The sequence below is a fragment of the Dromiciops gliroides genome, chromosome 1, assembly GCF_019393635.1.
Source record: "Dromiciops gliroides isolate mDroGli1 chromosome 1, mDroGli1.pri, whole genome shotgun sequence".
Classification (NCBI taxonomy): Eukaryota; Metazoa; Chordata; class Mammalia; order Microbiotheria; family Microbiotheriidae; genus Dromiciops; species Dromiciops gliroides.
The window spans coordinates 551,206,079-551,233,133 of NC_057861.1; the positions used below are offsets into that span (position 1 = coordinate 551,206,079).

Here is a 27,055-nt window from a genome sequence, read left to right on the forward strand (position 1 = left end):
CCCCAACCCTCAGCGCCCAAACAACAGTTCTGTATGAGGACTGCACAAAGAGAGAAAAGGGCTTCCAATAACCAGGAGTTGTGAATTTACCTTTTGAACACGTGCTTTCTAAGTTTGAGTTCACTCTTCCCTAGAACTTTGTGTGTTCAAGGGGAGAGTGTGCTCTAGTTTGGAGGGGGAGGTCTTTTATACCAATTATTCTTATTATACCGCATTAGTAAATACCATTTCTAAAAGCTAATTAGCTGCGTGACCCTGGGCAAGTCACTTAACCCTCATTGCCCCACAAAAAAAAAAAAGCTAATTAAGTCTCACTGGATATTAACCAATACTAAAGAACTTGTGAATGAGAGTACTAAAACTCCAACCGCTTAGGGTTGTCCTTAAAACTCGGGGTGGTAGCTCTTGGAGAAATGCTACATAAACATGATAAGGTATTCTAATAATAATAACTTTCATTAAAGAAGTGGCTGAAAAATATACCAAAGTCACATATGAGCAAAAAAAAAAAAAAGTAGGCCAGTTGTGTAGTGAGGGCCAAGGGAAAGAGATGGCCGAGGTGCTAAACTTGTAGTATATTAATATTAAATTGACAATATTGATAATATTAATTAATATCTACCCCCTGGGTATATGTACTATACAGGGAAATGCCAAAACTGGCTTTTGAGAAATAAGTGTTAAATTTTCAGTGTGAGCATGTATACCTAAGAAATAGGTAAATGCTACAAATCAGGTATTGATTTATTGTTTTATCCATCATCTTGACCGAGAAATATGAGGGAGAAAACATTAATAATGCAGATTAAACTTTAAAATGTTTTGCTCAGGGCAGCTAGGTGGCGCAGTGGATAGAGCACCGGCCCTGGAGTCAGGAGTACCTGAGTTCAAGTCCGACCTCAGACACTTAACACTTACTAGCTGTGTGACCCTGGGCAAGTCACTTAACCCCAATTGCCTCACTTAAAAAAAAAAGTTAATAAAAAAAAATGTTTTGCTCATACTTTTTTTCTCAGAGAATCATTTGTTAAACATTGACCAACACACCATGGGAAAGGTCTGGCAAGAGATGAATAGGATGAGAAACTGGAGGGGTTGTGATATGTACTCATTGAGAATATCATGGATCCATCGAAGTCACTACTTGGACTAGCACAAGAAGAGTCATACATGATCCACAAGATTAAGAGAACAAGATTGCTAAATTGGCAATATCCATGGGAGCTTCCAGGAAACTTTCTTCAAAAGCTAGTCAGGCATTTCTATGATGCAAGCATTTCATCAACTAAGCTAAGCATTCCAGTGTTGAAACTGACACTGCAATTATATCTTTTTATTATTATTCAAAGTCAAATTTATATTGGCTAAAGATGTTAGCATCTCCATACTCCATTCTTAGAATTTCACATGAAAAAGAATGCTGTCAGCATAAATTCTGTCAGATGTAAAACTTGAGATCTAATAATGATTTGAGAGTGGGGTGGGCTGTGATTTATCACTTGGGAGAACTTCAAGAGGAGAAACTCCCTCCATGATGAAGGGAATTACCTGGAAAGGGGAAAGATGCTACCAAGAGGTTAAGTGACTTCCCCATGGTGAAATGTGTGTGTGTGTGTGTGTGTGTGTGTGTGTGTGTGCGTGCGCATGCGCGCGTGCAAAAGGACTTCCTGACTGTGAGGCTGGTCCTCTATGCTTCCCATAACAGCTGACATTTGTCCACCCAAAACCAAGTCTAGCTCACTCATTCTAACCAGGGTAATTAAATAGTCTAAATTAATGAAGGACTAGAATATTTAAGAAACAAAGAACTGCATAACCTTAGATGTAGGAGTTCATCAAGTCCAACCCACTCACATTATTTACAACAGAGGAGAACCCAGGTCTTATGGTTTCCAGGCCAGGCCTTATTCAATCATACTACAGTGTTGGGTTTTTTTGCTTTCTTACACAAACAGTAATTTGAACTATACTAGAAAAATATACTCTAGCACAGGGTCTTTAGAGATGAATAAATCAACAACGATTTGTATTTAGCATGGGAACAATTCTTCGGATTTAAGTGGATAATTCTTAAGAATTCAGAAAGCAATGTGTTGTAAAAGCCATAAAACAAAGTATGTGCCCAATGACTGGGATAGGGGCAAGTAAACTATGACATACAATTAGAATAGACTAGTACACTGGAATGAATAACAATTACCAATAATTCAGAGAAATATGGGAAGGCAACAGGAAGGGAACAGGTAAAAAACACTCATACAGACAAAACCAAACATACAATACATACTATGATAACACTGAGAAAATAACTCTTGAGACAAATACAATGTTGGCATCTTACTATCCAAGTTAAAGTACACATTCTTCCTTTCTCTTAATAATCATTAACTTAGGGGTAGCTAGGTGGCGCAGTGGATAGAGCACCGGCCCTGGAGTCAGGAGGACCTGAGTTCAAATCCGGCCTCAGACACTTAACACTTACTAGCTGTGTGACCCTGGGCAAGTCACTTAACCCCAACTGCCTTACAAAACAAAAACAAAACCAAAAACAAATAATCATTAACTTAACAAAATCTGACTCTAATATGTACTACTGAGACAGTCATGCTAATTTAGAACAGTTTTGCTCAACTTTTCAGAGAATTTTTTTTTGGATGTCTGTTGGGAAGTGCTTATTGTATGAAAATAGTTTATCCATTAAACTATTTTTCAACAGTTTGTTCTCATAGATGGGATAAACAATCCCTTTGCCATCTGCTTTGCACCAGGAAGGAAGGAAGGAAGGAAGGAAGGAAGGAAGGAAGGAAGGAAGGAAGGAAGGAAGGAAGGAAGGAAGGAAGGAAGGAAGGAAGGAAGGAAGGAAGGAAGGAAGGAAGGAAGGAAGGAAGGAAGGAAGGAAGGAAGGAGAAGGAAGGAAGGAAGAGCATTTGTTAAGTGCTTACTACCTGCCAAGCACTGGGAATAGAGAAAAAACAAGATGTCTGTGCTTTCTATCAAGGATCTCACACTTTCATTAAGAAAGATAACACATAATAGGAAATTCATTTCCAGGGCAGAGAGAAAGGCCTGGATGTCCTAAGGGTTCAGCAATGAAGCAGATGATAACTCAGGGTGTCTGGGTTTTATCGGTAAGCCAGCTGACAGTGCTGTGGGTCTAGAGAGCATAGAGACAGGGCAGATGGTAAGGTCCGGAGGATCTTCAGAGGCAGTATAGGACTGATGGTGTTCCATCTCACCAGAAGGAATGGAGTAGGTGACATCTCATCCAAGGCATGTGAGATAGTAAGCAACTTGGACAGGGTTTAGAAAGCCAAGGAAGGAGGAAGAGGTAAAAGAGACTCTTAAGATGTCAGAGCTAGAAAAAACTTTAGAGATCATCCAACCCCTCATTATACTGATAAAGATACAAGCCAAAGAGAGGTCAAGGAATTTGACCAAAATTCCTGAGAACCCAATTTGGATTCAACAAACATTTTATTTGATCCAGTCAAATTCAGTAACTCCCTCTCGATTTTGAATCCCTCCCTTAGCAAGAGGTCTATCCCATTATTACATGCATAATAATTCCAGACTCCAAATTGTTCTCTATACTCAGAACCTGAGTCTTTTCCTTCAGGATATTTCTTCCAGTTTTCCTCCTGACTCCCCAAACCTATTATCCCTAAAGTGAAGCTTCACCGTCAGCTATTCATTTGCTTACTATACCCTTTCTTCACATAGATCAAAGGCAAAGTCTAGCCCAGTCTTGGCTTCACAAATGTCAAAGCGGTAAAGTAGAAATAACTAAGGCTTTACTGTACATCATCAGGACCAAGCCTTGCCTAGTTCATCATGCCCAAAGCATCTTTTTTCATTCAGTTCTTTTCTTCCAAGGAAGATGATGCAGATGCTTCCAATATTTTAAAATTTCAAGTTCCCACTGTGGCCAGGGTACTTTCAAGGGAAGTTGAAACTATAATATATATTTAACATATTTAGGGAGTGTTCCTGGCAAAGGATTAATTTCCCATATGGGTGATTGCGGACATACTGGGAATTCACAAGACTCCTAATTAAATTTCAAAAACTCCATAGTAATCCCATAGAATACCAGAGTTCAAAGGCGACACTGAAGTCACAGAATCTCAAGGTTGACCAACTCTCTCATTTTAAAGATGAGGAAACCAGGGCTGAGAAAGGTAAAACCACCTGTCCAAGGTAACACATGAAGTCAGGACTCAGGACGCAGAGGAAGTGCAGTATAATGCATAGTCAATCAACAAGCTTTTATTAAAAGTTTACTTTGCGGGGCAGCTAGGTGGCATGGTGGATAAAGCACCAGCCCTGGAGTTCAAATTCGACTTCAGACACTTTACAGTTACTAGCTGTGTGACCTTGGGCAAGTCACTTAACCCCAATTGCCTCACCAAAAAAAAAAAGTTTACTGTGCACTAGGCACTGGGCACTAGTGATACAAAGAAAGGCAAAAACAACCCCTGCCCTCAATAAGCTTATAATCTAATGGAGAGGGCAGCTAGGTGGCGCAGTGGATAAAGCACCGACCCTGGATTCAGGAGGACCTGAGTTCAAATCCGGCCTCAGACACTTGACACTTACTAGCTGTGTGACCCTGGGCAAGTCACTTAACCCCCATTACCCCGCAAAAAAAAAAAAAAAATCTAATGGAGAGCTGCCTTAGAGAGAGGAAGACATGAGTTTAAGTTCCACCACTAACAGGTATATTAGATATGTGACACCTCCCCCCCCCCAAAGTAACTTAATAGCTCAGTGCCCCGAGGCAATTCTCTAAGACTAAAAGTGGCAAAGCTCTAGCCTATCTACCGTGTTAGAGAGAATCCCCACACTGGAAGTTCTTATACCAGTTAGATCAAAGGGGGAGGAGGAAGAAGGGAAAGAGGAGGAGAAAGAGGAGGAGGAGATTGTCCAGAAGAGGGTGAAAGGTCATATGAAGACTGACTGAAGGAACTAGGGATGTTTAACCTAGAGAAGATTTGGGGGAGCATGACAATTCATCAACAAATCTGTGAAAGGTTACTACAGGGAAGAAGGACTTGCCTTGGTCTGCTTAGCCCAAGAAAACATAAATAGGAGTAGAATTGGAAAGACAAGGCTTGATAGCAGGAAAAAATTGCTACCAATTAGAGCAATCCAAAAGTAGAACAGGCTTCCTGGGGACAGAATAGGTTTCCCTTCCCAGGAGGTTTTCAATTCAACCTGTCAAGAATATATTAAGTGCTTCCAAGGGGTAGCAAGATGGTGCAGTGGATAGCACACCTGGCCTGAAGTCAGAAAGACTCCTCTTTGTGAGTACAAATCTGGCCTCAGACATTTCCTGAGCAACTAACTTCCTAACCCTGTCTGCCTCAGTTCCTCCTCTGGAAGCTAGAGTTTGAGAAAGAAATGGAAAACCACTCCAATACCCCTGCCAAGAAGACCCGAAAGGGGTCAGAGAGTCAGACACAACTGAAAAATGACAACAAATGGTCAAAGGATATGAATAGGCAGTTTTCAGAAGGAATTAAATCTATCTACAGCCATATGAAAAAATGTTCTCAATCACTACAGATTAGAGAAATGCAAATTAAAACTACTCTAAGGTACCACTTCACACCTATCCAATTGACTAATATGACCAAAAAAAAAAGGAAAATTATAAATGTGGGAAATCTGGAACACTAATGTATTGTTGGTGGAGTTGTGAACTGATCTAACCATTCTGGAGAGCAATTTGGAACCGTGACCAAAAGGCTATAAAACTGTCCATACCCTTTGACCCAGCAAAACTAGGTCTATATCCCAAAGAGTTCATAAATAAGGGAAAAGGACCCACGTGTACAAAAATATTTATAACAGCTCTTTTTGTAATGACAAAGAATTGGAAATTGAGGGGATGCTCATCAGTTGGGGAATGGCTAAACAAGTTGTGGTATATGATTGTAACAGAATACGATTGTGCTATAAGAAATGATGAGCAGGCAGATTTCAGAAAAACCTGGAAAGACTTACATGAATTGATGCTGAGTGAAATGAGCAGAACCAAGAGAACATTGCACACAGTAACAACAACAGTGTCCACGATCAACTGTAATAGACAATTTCAAAAGATTCATGATGCAAAATGCTCTCCACATCCAGAAAAAGAACTATGGAGTCTAAATGCAGATTAAAACATACTATTTTCACTTTTGTTGTTGTTGTTGTTTCTTATGTTTTTTTTTCCTTTTTCTGATTCTTCTCTCACAACATGACTAATGTGGAAATATGTATAATATGATTGCAATACATAACATATACCAGATTACTTGCTGGCTTTAGGAGGAGGGAGAGAAGGCAGGGAGGGAGAAAGATCTGGAACTCAAAATCTTACAGAAATGAATGATGAAAACTATCTTTACATGTAATTGAAAAAAATAAAATAATATTTTTAAATTACTCAACAACAATAATATGCCCTTGGCACTTGAGATACAATAAGAAAAAAGAAATAGTTACTATCCTCAAGGAGATTATATTCTATTGGGAATAAGCAACACATACATGGAAAATTAAATTTAAAGTATACATAAAGTAATTTGGGGGTGAGAGAAGAAGGAAGGGGACACTACCTACTGGGGGGACCAGAATAGACTTCCTGGAGGAGGTTGTACTTGAACTGAACTCTAAAAGAAACTAGGAATTTTAGGAGGTGGTCTATTCCAGGCATTCAGGACAGCCTCTGCCAAGAGAAGGAGATGAACAATAGACTTTCAGCTAGTTCTCTCAATTATGCTTCATAAAACATGCTATGGTGGGAACAGCACCTGTTATATTGAGGTTGGACTGGTTTCCCTCTAAGTGGATAGAGAGGTCATCCTTGGGCTTCGGTTTGTTGAGGGAACTAGGGCTTGAATCATTGGTAAGGCTTTCTTGCTGCCCAAGGAATTAAAAGCTATGGGGAGCCAGTCATCTGGAGGTTTGGCAGAATTGTCATTATGTCAAAGAAACACTTCTGACCCTGTGATACTATTGATAGGTAGACTGTGGAGGTAGGGGCAAGTAGTTTTTTATTTCAATTAACTAAGAATTATATCCTTTTTTTTTTTTTTTTGCGCGGGGCAATGGGGGTTAAGTGACTTGCCCAGGGTCACACAGCTAGTTAAGTGTCAAGTGTCTGAGGCCGGATTTGAACTCAGGTACTCCTGAATCCAGGGCTGGTGCTTTATCCACTGTGCCACCTAGCCGCCTCCGAATTATATCCTTTTTAACGCTGTTTTAAGTAAATTTATTTTAATTTCATTTTACTGTCCATAAGTATTGTGTTAACTAACAATCCCGAGCCTTAATCACTCACTGGACTGGACTAAGTTAGGTCTGACCCAAAATATTTGGCACTGGTTGCATAGGGTGGATTTCAGTACCTCTGAATTTCATGTTATTGTTGAATCAGGGAAAGGTGATCCAATCAGGTGATTTGACTAGCCAGATAATCATAGCCACAATGCTGTCAGGCATATATAAGGAGCCCCCTCTGCAATAATAAGGTCTTTCACTAACTCTACAGAATTAGATCAATGGATGTTCTTTCTTTTTCTTTTTCTTTTTTCTTTTTTTTTGGCAATGGGGGTTAAGTGACTTGCCCATGGTCACACAGCTAGTAAGTGTCAAGTGTCTGAAGCCGGATTTGAACTCAGGTCTTCCTGAATCCAGGGCCGCTGCTTTAACCACTGTGCCATCTAGCTGCCCCCCAATGGATGTTCTTAAGGAGTTTGATAGGGAAAGTAAAAATACCACAAACACCAGTATCCTCTGGCCCTTGCTAAGAATTTGAGGAAAGCTGGATTGCCAAAAAATAGAAAACAAAAAGAAACTGTGGTTGTGTATTTAGTACTTAAAGACAGGTATGAAGGCTCTTTTAGTTTTTAAGGATCACATCCAGAAGGCAGAGAGGCCAAAACTAAATTGAACTAAATTCTACTAAATTGAAAATAAATTCAACCAAATTGAAAAGTTCAGTACTCATGGGGCAGAAATCAATAGACTTCAGGTTGGAAACGTAGCCTCTGACTTAGAGGCCTAGCTGAAGAATGTGTTAAATCTCACTGAGATGAGGCCTATAAGGAAAGACAATGGGAACAGGAGTGACAATGAGAATTGGTGCCAAGAAAACCTTGGCACCATTACTATCGCCTGTGATACCACCCTCCCCCAGTGAGTTCCTCTAAAAGTGACTCAGAGGGTAGACAGGCTTTCACAGGAGAACTTGGAGAGTTACTGGAGGAGTTTAAACAGCAAGTCACTGAGTCATTAGAATGACAGTTAATGGGAGTATAGTCTAAGAGCACTAATGCAGAAGTTTTTCACCTGTGGAGTTCCCTCAGGTTAGAGAACTTACAGAGTATTTGCTATTGCAAAATTAGGTGAATCAGCTGGATGGGCTGGGTGGCTATCCAAGCAAATAGACCCATTGACACAAATTGGAGATGATAGAAAGAAGCCCTGGGCAGGTTGCCATATTAGATGGACAGGAAGTGACAATATTTTCTCCTCGAAGTAGTTTTGGGTATGACTCTTGAATGGAGTCGGGAAGCAAATGATTAATCGTCAGCCTGCAGAGGTATTATTAAAATTGTATTGGGCTGGGGCAGCTAGGTAGCGCAGTGGATAGAGCACCGGCCCTGGAGTCAGGAGTACCTGAGTTCAAATCCGGCCTCAGACACTTAACACTTACTAGCTTTCAAGTTACTTAACCCCAGTTGCCTCACTTTAAAAAAAAAAAAATTGTATTGGGCTAGCTGTATGACCCTGGGCAAGTCACTTAACCCCCATTGCCCCGCCCTCCCCCAAAAAAAGGTAAAAAATTGTATTGGGACCTCAAAGACCATGGATTTAAGGGTTCTTCTGCTCCACTCAAACTTGGGGCATCCCCCAAAGCTCCCATCCCACCCGATTATACTGAGCCATCCATGTCTTGGTACCCAGACCTAAAAGAACTGTTGGGTTGAGTTCACTTAGGGGAGTGGTTGAGATTTCCCCTAAATCTTGGGCCATTCTAAACAGGCTGTTAGATATACACACCTGGGCTACCCTTATACCTCAACATGTCTCTAGGGGTACCCTAATTTCAGTGAGAATTTCTGAATGGAACAACCTTTAAATCCATGGTCTTTGATGTCCCAATACAATTTTAATAATACCTCTGTAGGCTGATGATTAATCATCTGCTTGTCAAGAGAAGCAGTACCCTTGGTTCAAGTGGGGTGGATGAAATAGCATGCTCTGCCCCAGGGCTAATGAGGGGAAGTGCATCATGGCCATGGATATTGCTTATTTCTGGGAGTCATTGGCTGTCCCCATGTCTGGAAGGCCCACCCTCTCTCATCTCTGCCTCCTACCTTCTCTGGCTTCTTGCTAATCTCAGCCAAAGTCTCACCTCCTTCATTTCCCAATCTTCCTTAATTTTAGTGCCTTCCCTCTAATTTAGTCATTTTTCCAGTCATGTCCAAATCTTCCTGACCTCTTTAGGGGGTTTTCTTGGAAGAGATATTGGCATGGTTTGCCATTTTCTTCTTCAGCTCATTTTGCAGATAAGGAAACTGAAACAAGCAGGGTTAAGTGATTTGCCCGGGGTCACACAGCTAGTAAGTTTCTGAGACTAGATTTGAACTCATGTCTTCTTGACTCCAGGCCCAACACTATCCGCTGAGCCACCTAGCTATCCTCTAAGACTACCCCCAATTTATCTTGTATGAATCTTCCTTTGGACATAGTTATTTGCATGTTGTCTCCTCCATTTGAGGAGGAACTATATTTCACTTTTCTTTGTATGTCCAGCAATTCTGAAAATAAGTTTTTGGATTATTACTGAGCCTTAGTTGCTACTGAACCATCTCCCTTCATTCAGATTTGCCTCTTCTGCATTGATTGATAAAGGATGTTCTCTCCAACAAGATGCATAAGATGCCATCGTTCAGAGGAGATGTCATATTCAACATCTTGCTCATCTGGGTCCCTCAGGTATTGTGCCTTTCATGAACACGTTGTGGCTTTGCCAAAGGTAGAAACCTCCAGGTGTGGCTCCAATATTTTGTATAGTCCACTAAAACAATGTTTCCTCGTCCACAAGAATTCAGTTCTTGAGGAAAGCTGTTTTGTCTGACAACTCCACACAACTGGACCTGAGCAGTCATTAAGCTCATAGTGGGGGATGATTTCAGAACCAGGGCTTCTAGCAAGCCTTCCCTGTGGGCCGAGCTGTGAGTTATCATGGGTGGCATGTGAAGAGCAGGGTAGAGGTATGAAATAACAGTTAAAATTTTTATTTACACTGATTCACAGGAGGTGATGATGGATCTGGCTGAGTGGTAGGGGACCTGGAGGGAACATGCCTGGACAATTAAAGGCTCATCCCTTTGGGGTAAAGACCAATGAAAGAATTTTGTTCATGCTTCCCACCACATAAAGTTGTAGGGCATGTTGGTGCCCATCAGAAACATTATGAATTGAGTAATCAAATTGATGCCCTAATGAGAACAGAAAAAAATGGGGGTTGGGATCATCATCCTTCTATCCATGGGGATCATGATGCCATACTATGGTGAGACAAGACCATATAACCCACTTTACTAAGGACAATGCAATTATTTCTGCTCAATGATGTTATGCTCCATGTGCCAATCAGAGTTTCTGCCTTTGAAAGACCAGTATGGCATGATCCCACTTGGTTCTCGCCCTACCTCTGGTAGGCAAATATTGGCCCTATTCTCCTATCTCAGGATGAAAGTTTTGCCTTTATTGCAATCTCCCAGATGCTATGTCTATATTAAATCAATAACATAATAAAAAAGGGAGATGGTTCTGGGACAGCAGTTTCTTGGCTCCTTGAAAGAATTTGAGGGACTAAGTAGTAAAAAATTGGAGAAGTGCTTTGGGATATATGAAACATTATATGACCTCTACAATTCAGCAGAAGGTTCTTAATGTCTCTGATGGGCACTGATATGTCCTACAAAGAACTGTATGTAGTAGGAAGCATAAGCAAAATTTTTTCATTGGTTCTATCCCCAAAGAGGAGAATTGTTTAGGCCAGTACTCTCCAGAACAGACTCATGATCACCTCCTATGAATCAGTAGAAATAAAAATCGTGTCTTTTCTGTATCTCTGTCCTGTCCTTCACATGCCAGCCATGCAACTCAGCCCACAGGGAACCCCCAAACCCAAGGTTATCTCCCAATACTGGATTAATGGCTACTCAAGTCCAGTTATGGAAAAAACAAAATTTTTATGTAATTATGGGAAAGGTGAATTCACCGGGAAGAAAGAGAATCCTTACCTGACTTGGGTTCAACCCCAAATCCCTGAATAAAGTTGGGAGGGAGACTTCACCTAGGCATTCACAGAAGAGTTTGTCCCTCAGTCATGACCAGTGGGGCAAACATTCTGCTCATGAGTGTCCCAGGGGGGTGGCTAGGTGGCACAGTGGATAAAGCACTGGTCCTGGATTCAAAAGGACATGAGTTCAAATCGGACCTCTGATATTTGACACTTACTAGCCGTGTGACCCTGGGCAAGTCACTTAACCCTCATTGCCCCATAAAAAAAAAAGAAAGGAAAAAAGAAAAATCACGAGCGTCCCAGGAAAAGAGACATTTTGGCAAATAGGACAGGACACACTAAGAGGTCGGTCTTGGTCTCGACTCAGGGTCTTGGGTATGTGGCATGACAGTGTCTCATGACCTCTTCATTATCTTGTGACCTAAGTCCCTGACCTATAATGGGAATTGGTTATGTTGCTTTCTAGCAGCAGCAATATTCTGACCTTGATGTTCCTGGTGCTGGTTCCATTCACTCTTGTTTTTGTTTTATTTGTTTGTTTGTTTTGTTTTGTTTGTTTTCACATCAAAAGACCCAAAAGGTACTTTTTCTGATATCATCCCCACTGCATGGATTCGATTTTTTGTTTTGTTTTGTTTTGATTTTGGTAAGGCAATTGGGGTTAAGTGACTTGCCCAGAGTCACACAGCTAGTAAGTGTTAAGCGTCTGAGGTCATATTTGAACTCAGGTCCTCCTGAATCCAGGACCAGTGCTCTACCCACTGCGCCACCTAGCTGCCCCCATGGATTCTATTTTTAAAGGACTTTTTTTATGGTTTTGTGTTTTTATTATTTGCATTAAGCTCTTCCACCAGTACTGTTTATGCTAGGCTTCCCCCTGAGATCAAAACTGTTTTAAGACCATTTTAGTGGTAAAAGGTCACCTAGAAATTTGGGGGCAGGGCACTTGGCCTAAAGGGAAGGATATAGTAGAAACAACATGTATTTTATGTATACTAGGCTGGCTTCCTTTTAAGAGGACAGGGAAACCCTCTTTGCATTTGGATTGGTCCAGGGAATTTAGGTTTGAATACCTGGTTTGTCTTCCTTACTGCCTAAAGTATAAAAAGTGCAGCCTATGGGGAGTTGGCACTGAAGATTTAGTGGAATTCTCATTCCCCAGCACAGATTCCCTTCTGACCTAGAGTCAGAAAGTAGAGGTTAAAAAGGACTAGTATAGGAGTTCTTCATAAAACTAAGAACTGTATCCTTTTTAACCGTATTCTAAATAATTTTTAAAGAACTGTATCCTTTTTAACCATATTCTAAATAGTTTTTAAATTCTATTGTGTGGTCTTTGAGTATTGCATTGCATTCCTGTCCTGAGACTAAATCTCTGGAGAAGCCTGAGCTAGGTTGGGCTGGCAGAGAATACATGATTTGTAGGGGCAACTAGGTGACACAGTGGATAGAGTACCGGCCCTGAAGTCAGGAGGACCTGAGTTCAAATTCGGCCTCACACTTGACACTTACTAGCTATGTGACCCTGGGCAAGCCACTTAACCCTCACTGCCCCACAAAAAAAAAAAAAAGAATACATGATTTGTAGACCCTTTGACAACTTCACTGCCATTCTCTAAATCGAGGAATCTACCAATATAATAAAAATAACAATACTATCTAAACTATTTATTCAGTGAATTAACAAGATTCAACAAACTCCCAGAAGAGTATTTTAAAGAACTAACTAAAATAACAAAATTCATGTGAAGGGAGAAAAGATCAAGGATCTCAAGGATAATAATGAAATAAAGTGAAAGGAAAGGGACCTATTCATATCTGGTCTCAAACGGTTTTACCCCACAGTAATCATTAAAATTATTTGGTACTGGGTATACAAAATGGAAGGCTGATGAGTGAAAAAGATTATATATACAACACACAAAGCAAACAAAGAGAGTTGCCTAGTGTTTGATAAACCCAAAGACTCCAGTTAGTGGGGGTGGAGGTGGGGTGGATGGGTGGGTATGGTGAAGGACTCATTATTTGACAAAAACTGCTGGTCAGCAAATCAGGCAGAAATTAAGTTTAGATCAAATTTCATACCATATACCAAAATAAGCTCCAAATGGATAGATGATTTAGATATAAAATGCCACATAACAAGTAAATTAGAGGAACAAGGAAGAAATTACCTTTTAGATATAGGGAGAAAGGAAGAATTCATGACTAAATAAATGATTGAGAGGATCACAAAAGAGAAAATGGAAAAATTTGATTATATAAAATTTAAAAGCATTTGCACAATCAAATCTAACGTAGTGAAAATTATAAGAGAAACGGGTAACTGGCAAAAAAAAATCTCTGCAACAAGTTTTTCTGATAAAGGTCTCATTTCCAATATATATACGGAAATGATGCAGATTTATAAGACTAAAATATTCACCAATAGATAAATGATCAAAAGATATGAGTAGGCAATTTCCAAAGGAAGAAATCCAAGCTTTCACAATCAAAAATCCTCTAAATAACTAATAATCAAAGAAATATAACATAAAGGAACTCACATCTATCTGATTGTCAAAGATAACAAAGTTTGGAAGGACTATAGAAATAAAGATATGCTGGTGCACTTGTTACTGAAGCTGTAAATTGGTCTACCTCTTGTGGAAGACAATTTGGAATATTCCCCCCAAATTATCAAACTGTAATATTCCATGACCCAATATATCATTACTAGGCCTATACCCCCCAAAAATCAAAGGAGTTAAAAGATCTGTATGTTCAAAAATATTCACACCAACTCTTTCTGTGGCAATCAAAAATTGGAAATTAAAGGGAAATAGATATGCAAATTGTGGTATATGAATGTAATGGAATATTATTATGCCATAAGAAATAATGAAATGGACAATTTCAGGGGGAACTGGGAATACCTCATGAAATAATGCAGAGTAAAGTAAACAGAGTCAAGAAACCAATTCATACAATAACATTATAGAGAAAAACAATTTTGAAAGACTTTAGAACTCTGATCAATATAATAATAAATCACAAGTCCAAAAGAATAAATATGCCACTTACCTCCTGAAAGAGGGGTGATGAAAAACATTCCTATTCACACATAGCCAATGTGGGAATTTCTTTTGCCAAACTATGAAGTTAGATATTGATGGATTTGGGTTGGGGGTTTGTCTTTTTTTTTCCATTAATATGGAGGAGATTTTTGCGAGGGAAAGATTTTTTTTTAAATACTTGTTACAAAAAAATTTGAAACTAGAAATCTCATAAAAACAAATGTTGAAAACTATCTCTACATGTAACTAGAAAATAATAATATACTTTGATGATTAAAATAAATAAATGAATAATAAATACTTGTTACAGAATTCAAAGGACTTACTAGGAAAAATGCTACCAGCCTCCATAGAAAGAAACTGATGGAATCTGAATGCAGATTGAAGTATATATTTTTTTAAACTTTATTACTGTTGGGGTGTTTTGGTCTGCATTTTCTTTTACAACATAGCTAATGTAGAAATGTTTTGCATGACTGCATATGTATAATCGATATCAAATTGCTTGCCTTCTCAAGGAGGGGCGAGGGGAGGGAGTGTAAGAGAGAATTTGGGACTCAAAAATTTTTACATGTACTCGAGAAACAATAAACAACAAAGTGTATGTACAAAATAAAATAATCAAATATCTATATTATATAATATATGTTTTATTATGTCTAATTACATGATATGTTTATATATCATCTATAAATTAAAATCAAGACCAACATCAAAATGTGCATACTAAATAAATAAATGGATGGATGAATAAACAACTAAATAAATGGGAGTGCTCGTTACTTGACAAAAAATTAAACAATAAACGGGGGGCTGGGGTAAAGTAGCATCTAGAACTAACACAAGGCACCAGTACAGAGGACAACAGGTTTGTTACCTCCCTCAATTTGGGTGCTATCTTTATATTAGCCTAAAATCAAATTAGCTTTCATAACAACTGTGTCATACTCATGTTGACTCATCCAGCTCATGGTCAACTAGTACCTAAGCATCTGTCTGCCAAGCAATTGTTTGTCCCAACTTCTCATGTGGAATATTGAAAGTCTATGGGGCAGCTAGGTGGCGCAGTGGATAGAGAACTGGCCCTGAATTCAGGAGTACCTGAGTTCAAATCCAGCCTCAGACACTTGACACTTACTAGCTGTGTGACCCTGGGCAAGTCACTTAACCCCCATTGCCCCACAAAAAAAAAACAAAACCAAATATTGAAAGTCTACTTGTAATGTCTGACTAATGAATAACTAGGAAAAAAATCAATTAATTCAACAATGGCTATAGACAGACTGTGAGCAAGGACCAAGTTTGGTTGGATTTTGTTTTGCTTTCCCAGGATACCAAATTTAAGGTCATAACAAACAAGACTAACTCCTCATCATACTCTGTTTTGGGGTTTGTTTTTTGTTTTTTGTTTTTGTTTTGGTGAGGCAATTGGGGTTAAGTGACTTGCCCAGGGTCACACAGCTAGTATGTGTGCAAAGTGTCTGAGGCCGGATTTGAACTCGGGTCCTCCTGAATCCAGGGCCGGTGCTCTATCCACTGCACCACCTAGCTGCCCCCATACTCTGTTAATACATTTTATATAGAAACCCTTATAGGATCTGTCAGAGGCTTATAAACCCCAAAGAAGTTCCTTCCCATGTTATCAACCTCTGAGTATGCACCAGATTTCTTTACTTATATTACCTGTCTTAGAAGAATAATGTGGTAAGTACTGAACAATTGCTTCTATAGCACAAGACCAAACCAAAAAGTAAAGCATTCTTCTGGGAGAAATATGAACAATATAAGCACAGCTGGGTCTTTAGGAATAGACACATATACATCATTGACAACATTAAACATCTACCTGCATGATATTCTTTCTTTCTCTTTTTTTGTGGGACAATGAGGGTTAAGTGACTTGCCCAGGGTCACACAACTAGTAAATATCAAGTGTCTGATGCCACATTTGAACTCAGGTCTTCCTGAATCCAGGGCCAGTGCTTGATCCACTGCACCACTTAGCTGCCCCCTGCATGATATTATTTCACAGAAGTAAAGTATTATCGTTAGAAAGGTCTTTAGATATCATTGACTCCAACCCCCTCATTCTGGGCAGCTAGGTGGCACAGTGGATCAAGCACTGGGCTTTGAAGACTCATGTTCCTGAGTTCAAATATGACCTCAGATACTTCCTAGACATATGACCCTGGGCAAGTCATTTCACCCTGTGTGCTTTAGTTTCCTCATCTATAAAACGAATTGGAGAAGGAAATAGCAAACCATGCCAGTATCTTTGTTAAGAAAACCCCAAGTAGGGTCACAGAAAGTCAGATGCAACTGAAAAACACCTTAACAACCTCCTCCCCATTATAGAGATTAAGTAGCTAAAGTTTAAATGAATGGTTGTTGGCATATCATCTCCTTTTTCTTTGTATCCCCAGTACTTAGCACAATACCTAATAAATGCTAGCTGCTAGCTGACAGACTCAGTAGACCAAGATTACATAGCTAATAAGTGGCAAAGCTAGAATGAGAACACAGATGTCCAATATATTCCTTTCATTGAACCATTCCTTTCATTGAACTGCCCTTCTTTGAGCAGAGGAAAGAAGGCTCCCCTATTTAAGGGGTGGGGTGAGAAGGAAAACCCTTCCCTACCTCATCAATGATGTTTGAAATTCCACAGAAAGTAGTTACTTCTTTATATTCAGACTTAGTCCCCTATTAAAAGGTAAATATTCCTAGTATGGGGAAAGGGTAGCAAGAAAATTTTTACCAACTTGTCACTGTTACAGTGGTGGGCAAATTACTTGGGACAAGTGATAGTTTTGATAGGGTTTTATTTTGAGACAGCAATATTCATTCATGTGTGGTTTTATTGACAATAGACTGATTCAGAACATCTGAGCTTGACCAGATGAAACAAGATTGAGCTAATTTCCCAAATTTAATTAGTTCTGTGTCAACTGTGTACTGGATCTCCTGCCATTGACATGTTTCTTCTCTCTATTTTGCCATGGATTTAAGAATTGATAATACTCTAAGGAAGTTGCAGCATTTAAAGAGAATATTTCCATGACTGAGATATTGCAGTGTTTGTTGGTGTGGGGAAGTCAAATATTGTGAAGATCATTCAAGCCATCCATGAGGCAGGATTTTTCCCCCCAGAAGCACAAAGGAAAATGTGTCAGAAAACTAAAAATGAGGACAAAAACTGACAAATTATTATTGTGAAACAGCTTACAAATCTGAATCATTTCCTGTGCTAGGTCTCACTGTGTGGGCAGGATACACAGAAAAATAAGACATGGTCCTTGATTTCAAGGAGCTTAAAATTTGGCAGGAGAGATAACAAATGCTGATTTTTAAAAGCTATAAATTAAGGTAGAAAATGAATATACAGAAGTAAAAGTGAAGATGAAGTGCTATGAGAGCAGATGTAGGAGCAATAACTTCTGACTAGGAAAAGCTCCCTGCTTCGTGGAGGAAGGAAGGGTGGAAATGTTGACAGGTGGAACTGAATGCAGGGGATTGAAAAGTATGAGCAAAGAGACTCACTTATGGGAAAGCACTCAACTCTTATACTTTCAGTCCTCCCATAGCCCCTAGCATATTCCTTATCATACAGTGAGTATTCAATAAATGTTGGCTAAGTCAGTCAACAGTCAACAGTCAACATGCATTTATTAAGTGCTTAGTATATGCCAGGCACCACTGTACATGTATGTGGGTGGGCATGTATGTATGCATGTATATATCATATATGTATACATTCCATGTGTGTATTTCATGTGTGTGCATGTATTTATTCCATATGTACATGTGCCATGTATAAATAGAATGAATATATTTATATTATAAACATTATACATATGAAATGACAGAAATTTCCAGATGGAGATGGAATACTGAAGCATAGCCTTGTATCATGTCATAAATCTTGAAAGGTTAATTTATCCAAGATATGAATATATTTATGGAGTTTAGATGGATACATATGTGTTTGTTTGAAGGACAAACAACTATTTGTGTGTATATGTGTATATATACATATATACACACACTCACACACATATAGATGTATATATACAAACTGTGTATACATATACACATACACATATTCATACTGCATATCACACATGTATTTAATGTATATGTATATGTGTGTATATGGAAACACACATGGATATGGATGTGTGGGGGATATATATATATACACACTCAATACACACACACACACACACAATTATACACACACCACACATTCCAAATGTTTGGTTGTTTTGAGATATACAGTTCATAAATCATATGACATCTTCTTTCCTCTATACTTTTTTTATACTAGCATCCAAGGCCCTGTAAAATCTGGCTCCAACTTGTCTTTCCAAGTTTCTCTCCCCCCATTCTCCTTCATGCAATCAACATTTCAGTCAAAATGTACAACTCCCAGTCCTCCTTCCCCCCTCCTCTTCCCAGTCTTTGCTCATGCCATGCCTCATGCCTTCTCTCTCCACCTACAGCTGTTGAAATGAGGCAGTGCACTACAACGGAAATAGCCCCAGCTTTGGAACCAGGTCTTGTTACTTAACCTGGTTGGGCCTAATTGACAAAATGAGTGGGTTGGACCACATAGCCTCCAATGTCCCTTCCATTTCTAAATCTATGATACCAAATACCACCATTGGCTGCCACCTCCATTCTGATGCCAACTGAAAATGTTCTCCCCCTCCTCAGATTTCTCATGGCACTTGGCATCTTCTTCCCCTCACAGCCTATTTTGTTTTGTTTGTAATTTATGCAGCCTTCTTAACCTCATCTCCCCAGACCATAAGCCCTGAAAGACAGAGGCTAAGTCTTTATGAATCTCAGTTTTTAATTATTTCATTGAACCTAGTGCTTAATTACTTGTTGAACCGAACTGCGTAGGCGGAACCCTGTGCATACAATGCAGCTGTGTGACCACCACAAGTCATTTAACCTCTCTAAACCTTCATTTCTTTCAAATGGAGGTCAAAATTCCTACTGCATTCATTTTGCTGGGTTGTTGTAAGATCAAATGAATAAAATATGTCAAGCCTTTTCCCAACTGTAAAGTGCTACATAAATTTCAGTTATTATTCTGGGATCTTTTTAACTGTACTTCTTTCCCAGTTGGTTTTTATTATTTGTTTATCAGGCAATATACCTTGGGGAATATTTGCAATATTACTATAAGAGAGAAAAAGTAGAGAGAGAAAAAAGAAGGGAGGAGGGAAGAGGGGGGAGGGGAAAGGGGGAAGGAAAATAAGGGGAGAAGGGGAAAGGGGGAGAGAGGAGAATATGACTAAAAAATAAAATAAAATCGTCCTGCTCGGGAGGCTTGGGATCTTTGGAGCTGTACCTGGCTCAGCAGGGTTGGGTGAGTGCAATTTCTTACACCTCTGTGAGCCCCGGAGATGGGTGTGTCTGTCTTCCCCCCGCTGCACGCGTTATAAACAGCTCAGGCTCAGGCCCTCGGGAGCCGCCCTAGTCTCGATCCGCCCTCGGTGATGCCCAGCTGCAGGGAAGCCAACTCACTTACCCGGGGCGCCCAGGGCGCGGCTGGCTGGGCGCAACAGCTGCACCAGCAGCAGCTGGAGAAGGAGGAGAAGCCGGCCCTGCTGCCCCTGAAGCAAGGGGAAAGGGCCGTTACTGCAGATGCCTCTCCAGGGGTCCCTGCCCTCCCGGACCATACCGTTGGCTCCCCTGTGCTAGGTTTAGCAGCGTCTCTTGAGGTGGGGGAGAATGCAGGGCCCTATGTATCTCGCCCGGACTGGGGACTGGGCTTCTCCGGAGAGGTCTGATAAACCCTCCTCCGCCCCCCAGGGAGGGGTAGCAGAAGCTTGTGGCAGTTTCCGGACTGGGGAGGGTGTAGGTTGTGAGATGCAGGGCGGGGTAGGTGGAGAAAAGAGGGGAAGAAAGGGCGCCCCTCACCCACTCTTTGGGTAGTTAATGCCCCTTTGGTACTTTCTATTAAAAAAAAAATTTTGTGGGCCTTCCTATTGCCAAACCCCTTCCTAATCCATCCTTAGCCTGCCCGTTTCTTGGTTGCAAGCACCCCCTTTCTTATACATTGATATATGCACACATATAATACATTTGTCTCCCTTTCCCCCCCTGAAACTGACATTTCCTCTTTCATTACCATACCGTCCCCCTTGACCCCTCCTCCCTCTTGGTCCAGTTCCAGGCCAGCATGAGTGGTGGCCCTGATAAGGGCTAAATTTGCTCTCCTACTTTAAAAAAAAATAGTATATTGCTGTCAAGGAAAGGTTAAAAATAAACCATTCCTTACTATTTTGTGACAGTGTCCAAAAAGAAAGACAAAAGCTGCATTATATTTTATTTCAAAAATGATAGCTACTGTGGAATCACAATTGCCAAGCTTGGCCTCACAGACTAGTTGAGAAAATGCAACTCCCTCCCGCCTCCCCTCCTTGCCACCTATCGGGAGACAATGGGAAGGGAATGTTGCATATGGTGTCAGACGCAGCTGTTACTTTTGCTGAATTGCCCTTTTTTTTCTTTAATTTTTAATTTTTGTTATAAGGATTAGTTCACTGTGGGGGGAAGAGGGAAAGAGGACAAGTTGTTAAGAAATGAAGATGTGGTAAATACAAAAGATAGCAATGAAAATGAGGCTTTTTTTGTTGTTTGGTTTGGGTTATTTTAGACAGCTGTGACCTTGGGGAAGTCACTCCTACTACGTGGGTCTAAATTTTCCCATCCCGAAAATGAGGAACATTAGAAGAGATGGTGTCCAAGGTCTGTCCCAAAGCTAAATCCCATGATGATACGGGTGTGTCTCACAAAAAAACAAAGGACAAACACAAAACAAGAAACCTAAGTCCCAAAGAGGTGGGTGGCATGTGGTTTTTTTCTGCAGTATTTACACTTTAGCTCCCAGATACAGAACGTTGTATGGTTCCAGATCTTAATCTCATTTGATCATCACAACAAGGAGGGTGAGGGAAAGGAGGGGTGAAGATTGTTCTGAGAATTATTTTCCAAGGTTTGTAAAATGAAGAACTTGAGGCTTAGAGAAATTAAGTGATTTACCCAGTCACACACAAATTAGAGGCTGATCTAGAAAGCTGTTTCTTCCATATTAAGCTCCTTCCAGCATCAGGGCTTTCTGTATTTTTTTCAGCATTTGGTTTTGTTTGTTTTTGTGGGTGGTTTGTTTTTTGGTTTGGGGTGGTTTTTTTTTTTTTTTTACCATTTAGTAAATGTCCAAATGGTATTTATGAGCATTCTGAAAATCTCCAACTCTACCCTGGACATTTTAACCATGCCTCTGGGGCAAATATCTGAGGCCAAATTTGAACTTGGGTCTTCCTGATTCCAAATCCAGTAATCTATCTACTTCTCTACCTACCTGCATTTCACTGGGTATCACAGGATACCAGAATTATCGATCAGGAACTGGAAGGGACCTTAGAACCCAAGCTCTTTACAGATAAGGAGACTGAAGCCCAGAGAGGTTAAGTGACTTTCTCAGAATTAGTTCCTAAGTTCCTCAAGCAAGATTTGAACTCAGATCTTCCTGATTCCATGGGGTGGTTAGATGGATGAAGCAGCCAGGTGTCATAGTGGATAGAATGCCAGGCCTGGAGGCAGGAACACTCATCTTCCTGAGTTCAAATCTGGCCTCAGATACCTACTAGCTGTGTGACCCTGGGCAAGTCACTTAACCCTGTTTGCCTCATTTTCCTCATCTGTAAAATGAGCTACAGAAGGAAATGTCAAACCACTCCAATATCTTTGCCAAGAAAACCCCAAATGGGGTCACAAAGAATCAGACATGACTAAAATGACTGAACAATACCTTCCTGATTCCAAGTCCAACACTCTCCCCACTATGAAATCCTCTTGGTTAAAACAATATTGGTAAGGAACCCTTTGTAATCCCTGCTACCGGGGAGTCTGAGATTGTTGGATTGCTTGAGCTCAGGAGTTCTGGGGTGTTGTAGGCCTAAAGCAGATCAAGTCTCCACACTAGCTGGGCAGTGAGCTTCAGGGAATAAGAGGCCACTAGGCTTCCTAGCAGAGGGCAGGGGGAACCAACCCAGGTTGGAAATGAAGCAGGTCAAAGCTTCTCTGCCAATCAGCAGTAGGGTCAGCCTGGGAAGGGCCACTGTACACTCAGCCTAGTTGAAATAGGAAGATCCAGTCTAAAAACAAAACCAAAAATGCTCTCTGCATATGTTACCATGACCCTGATCCCCACTTGCCTAGAAGTGACTTTTCACACCTTCCCCAGGGTTCAGTTAAAGGGAATGGGGCCCATCTGGGCTCTCTACAATTGTCTACAGCTCCTATACATGGTGGTCTCCCAACCCCTGTTCCACTGTACAGGTGGGGTCTCCTGCACTTCGGCTCCACTTAACTTTTTTGTTTTGGGTTTTTTTTTGGGTTTTTTTGTGGGGCAATGAGGGTTAAGTGACTTGCCCAGGGTCACACAGCTAGTAAGTGTCAAGTGTCTGAGGCCAAATTTGAACTCAGGACCTCCTGAATTCAGGGCCAGTGCTTTCCACTTAACTTTTATAAGGAATATTTACTCCCAAAGTATAAGGAAAAATATACACGCATATATGCCTCTACTCTGTACCACATTATACTCTGAAGAGGGGAAGGGGATTAGGTTCATAGTTTAGCTTGCTTCTTATATAGCACAGTCCCAAATTCCAAATCCAAAAATCCTCGGGGCTCGATCCCAATCACCCTAACTTCTCAGGTCTTTCCTGATGGGCTGGATGGTTGCAATGTCCAGCTTGGAATGAAGGCTCTAAGGTCGCCGTGACAGGGCTACAAGTTCAGTGAGGATTCTGCCCCCCATGCCTAAAACTGTGGAAAAATGAAACAGAACAAGACCAACACCCCTAATTCATTTCTTGAAGCCATAGGGTACAAAAAAGAGCAGGTGAAGATAATCTTTTCTCCCTCCCTGGTTTAGTGCATAGTGCCTTCCTTGAGGGTGAACTGTGACCTTTACCCCCTCTGGATACAGCAAGAAAGAAAGAGTGTCCCTGTCTGAGCCTTTTCTGGCTTCACAGTCAATCAAAAGAAGCTACTCCCATCCACATGGGTGTCTTCTTCCAGAAGGGTCTTTCCCTCCCAGATTGATTTTTTTGCCTCATTTTGTACATAGCCTTAAATCACTGAATGGATGTTGCCTCAGACAAACTGAGACCTGGGAAGACCTTAGCTTAAAAAGGCCAAGGTTGCCCCCCCCCAAAAAAAAAAAGCCAAGGTCTCCCACTGCATCTGGGCTATATCCAGTCTTCCGGACCTATGTCTTGACACTAGACTTCAATGATTCTGGAGGAGAGAGTGAGGCTGATGACTCTGCACAGCTCTACCTCCCTTAAATCCAATTCGCTTGCAAGTCAAGACTTCACCTTCCTGTTTTCTTTTTTTTTTTCTTTTTTCTTTTTCTTTTTTTTTTTTTGGTGGGGCAATGGGGGTTAGGTGACTTGCCCAAGGTCACACAGCTAGTAAGTGTCAAGTGTCTGAGGCCAGATTTGAACTCAGGTACTCCTGAATCCAGGGCTGGTGCTTTATCCACTGCGCCACCTAGCCGCCCCACCCTCCTGTTTTCATTGGTCCTCTTCATGAAGGAAGGACAAACAGCCACAACAACAATTTGGCTCCCTAGTAGGTGATCTGGGTATGAGAAAAAAGCCTCTATTACATAGATATTTGCAATGATAAGCTTAGGGCCTGTGGCCAATCTACTCCTTCTCCACCATTTGGTCGACAAAGAAACCAAAGTAAAAACACATTACAGGATGCAGCCAAAATCATGGACAAATCTACAAAAGGAATGTATGGCAAAACCAGACTTCAAAGCCCAGGTCTCTGGTGAGATCCTTATAGCCAGTATTCTGGGAAGGGTCAAAGCACAAGAATACGATGTCAGGAGAAGCACTGGTCTAGTCTGAAATGCACCACTCACTCTTGGCTTCGGTTTAAAATGTGAGAGCTAGAAGAGACCCCCTTATTTTACAAGTAGAGAAAATAAGGCCCAGAGGGAAGAAAGTTACCAGGGTCACTCAGCCAGGTTCTCTGGGCTCTCTTATGTATGGGTTTACTCTGCCTCCAATTATGAAAGGACCTGTGATGATTATTCATGCATGGCAGGAGGGGTGTGGCTGACGTGGTCAGTGCCTCTACCAGCTGCTCTTTTCATCATGCATGCGTGTGGATTGTTTGGTTTGGGGCTACAGCTGGTATCTTTGTGACATTTCCTTATATTGTGCCAATGGTTCTCAACCTCAGAATCTCTTTTGAAAAAATTAATGGATCCCCACATGATAGTAGTTGTACTATCAGTCTATCAAAAGCCACCATGAATTCAGTAGTGTGTTTAAATCAATTTGTATTTTATTAATAAAACAACATCTCTACACATGTGAAAAGAGTAATAATGGTAAGACCTATTATTTGTTTAATGTACAGAAGATACATTTTCTTATTTATTATTGTAGTAAATCACACCACCTATTCTGTTGAAGCTAAATAAAAATCAAAATGGCAATGTTTGGTGTATTTGCAATCCCCTTGTAATAACCCTATTTCTATAAAAATAATCCCTTACAGAGAACTCACACAAAGGCCGGCAGTTTCATGGAGGTCAGAAGAAGAAATACAAGGACACTCTCGAGGTCTCTCTGAAGAACTTTGGAAATGATCATGAGACACGGGAGACACTGACATAGGACTGTCCAGCATAGTGTGGCCAAATCAAAGAAGGTGCTGTGCTCTATGAGCAAAGCAGTATTGCAGTAGCTCAAAGGACCTGTGATAGAACCTTCCAAGCTCATGTTGGTCTGATCAACCAGTTGGACACACTGTACACTGATCCCAATATCATGAAATCATTTTGGTCTTCTTTGAGCACAGAAAACAAACAACAACAAAAACAACCCCTCTCCTCAAGAAGCTCACATTTTAAAAGGGGAGACAACATGCAAAGAACTGCACATGCAAGATATATTCAGGGTAAATTGGAGGTAATATCTGAAAGAAAGCACTAGCAATTGTGTTTGGGAGGAGGAGCCAAGAAATGCCTCTCTTTTTCTTTCTTTTTCTTTTTTTTTCTTTTTGCAGCATGATGAGGGTTAAGTGACTTGCCCAGGGTCACACAGCTAGTAAGTGTCAAGTGTCTGAGCCTGGATTTGAACTCAGGTCCTTCTGAACCCAGGGCTGGTGCTTTACCCACTGTGCTACCTAGCTGCCCCCAAGAAATGCCTCTTGCAGAAAATTGGATGATTTCTTCAAACTAAGCCTTGTCCAGTAACTTTTCTGTGCCTTTCCTTGGGCTGTTTCCTTTGCCTTCGGTGTCTCCTCTCTTTCTCTGTCTCTTTCTCTTTCTCTGTATCTCTCTTTGTCTCTCTCTTTTTCCTTCCCCAGCCAATGACCAGAGCTCCTCCTTGATGGCTTCCCCTTCTGTGGATATACCTCCTTTATCACTGGGGTTCAAATATAGGGTAAATGGACATTTTCTTGGCAATGTTATAGAAGGAATTCATATGTTGTTTGGGGAATTGGATTAAACAGATTCTAATGTCCTTCCAACCGTGTGTTCCCATCATTCTAAATCAGTTTTACAAAAATAATCTTGGTTGGTTGGTCGGTTGTTGTCCTTCATTCTCAAAGAAGGCCAAAATGACATCACTTTGTTGTGGTCAAGGTACAATGTGTTCAGCTATGGCTGATCAGACCAACATGAGCTCAGAAGGCTCTATCACAGGCACAAATAGTGCATATGAACTTTTGGAGTGGAGATGTCTCTCAATTTGTGTATTTCACATTTCCTTTGAGCTATTGTAATTCTGCTTTGCTCATAGAGCACTTCACCTTCTTTGATTCGAGCACACCATACTGGGTAGTCCTGTGCCAGTGTCTCCCATGTCTCACAATCAATTCCAAAGTACTTCAGAGAGACCTTGAGAGGGTCCTTTTATCACTTCTTCTGACCTCCATGTGAGTGCTTGCCTTGTGTGGTTCTCTGTAAAACAGTCTTTCAGGCAGACGTATGTTTGGCATCAGAACAGTGTACACACACATCAAAGACATGCTTTATGCAGGTTTAAGAAAGGAACAGGCATGTACTCTACAACGTATATATATACTCCAGGGGACCACATCATAACAGTAAAATAATTGACTGTGTAGAGACCACAAGGTCCTACTGAAGTTTGCTGTTTGTTAATTATAAAAAGCATTTGATTTCAATCAAGCGAAAGGTGACTTTTTTCTTTGCAGGGCAGTGGGGGTTAAGTGACTTGCCCAGGGTCATGCAGCTAGTAAGTGTCAAGTGTCTGAGGTCGGATTTGAACTCAGGTCCTCCTGAATCCAGGGCCGGTGCTCTATCTACTGCACCACCTAGCTGCCCCTAAAAGGTGACTTTTTAACAAGAGAGATAACACTATTCTACAACCCTCTGACTTCTAATACAGATGAGGCATAATACAGAAAGCTGGGCACTCCAGAAACTTGTTTGCATTGCTATGGTGGATGTCCATCTCGGAGCTCAAATGGAAAAGAGAGTATATTGATGATGAGGTCCCTCAGATGTTCCTGCTTGAAAATGGTAAGCTAGGGGCAGCTAGATGGCGCAGTAGATAGAGCACTGGCCCTGGAGTCAGGAGTACCTGAGTTCAAATCTGGCCTCAGACACTTA

General features: G+C 40.7%; 1 protein-coding gene across 1 annotated transcript in view; it reads right to left on the reverse strand.

The window, feature by feature from the left end:
• The window catches only part of SUSD1 (sushi domain containing 1), a 341,419-nt gene extending 321,210 nt beyond the window's left edge, over nt 1-20,209 (reverse strand). Inside the window, exon 1 of the mRNA XM_043975620.1 lies at nt 19,910-20,209. Coding sequence (XP_043831555.1) covers nt 19,910-20,060 — 151 coding nt within the window. The 5' untranslated portion in view covers nt 20,061-20,209. The remainder of the gene's footprint in view (nt 1-19,909) is intronic.
• Nucleotides 20,210-27,055: the final 6,846 nt, after the last annotated feature.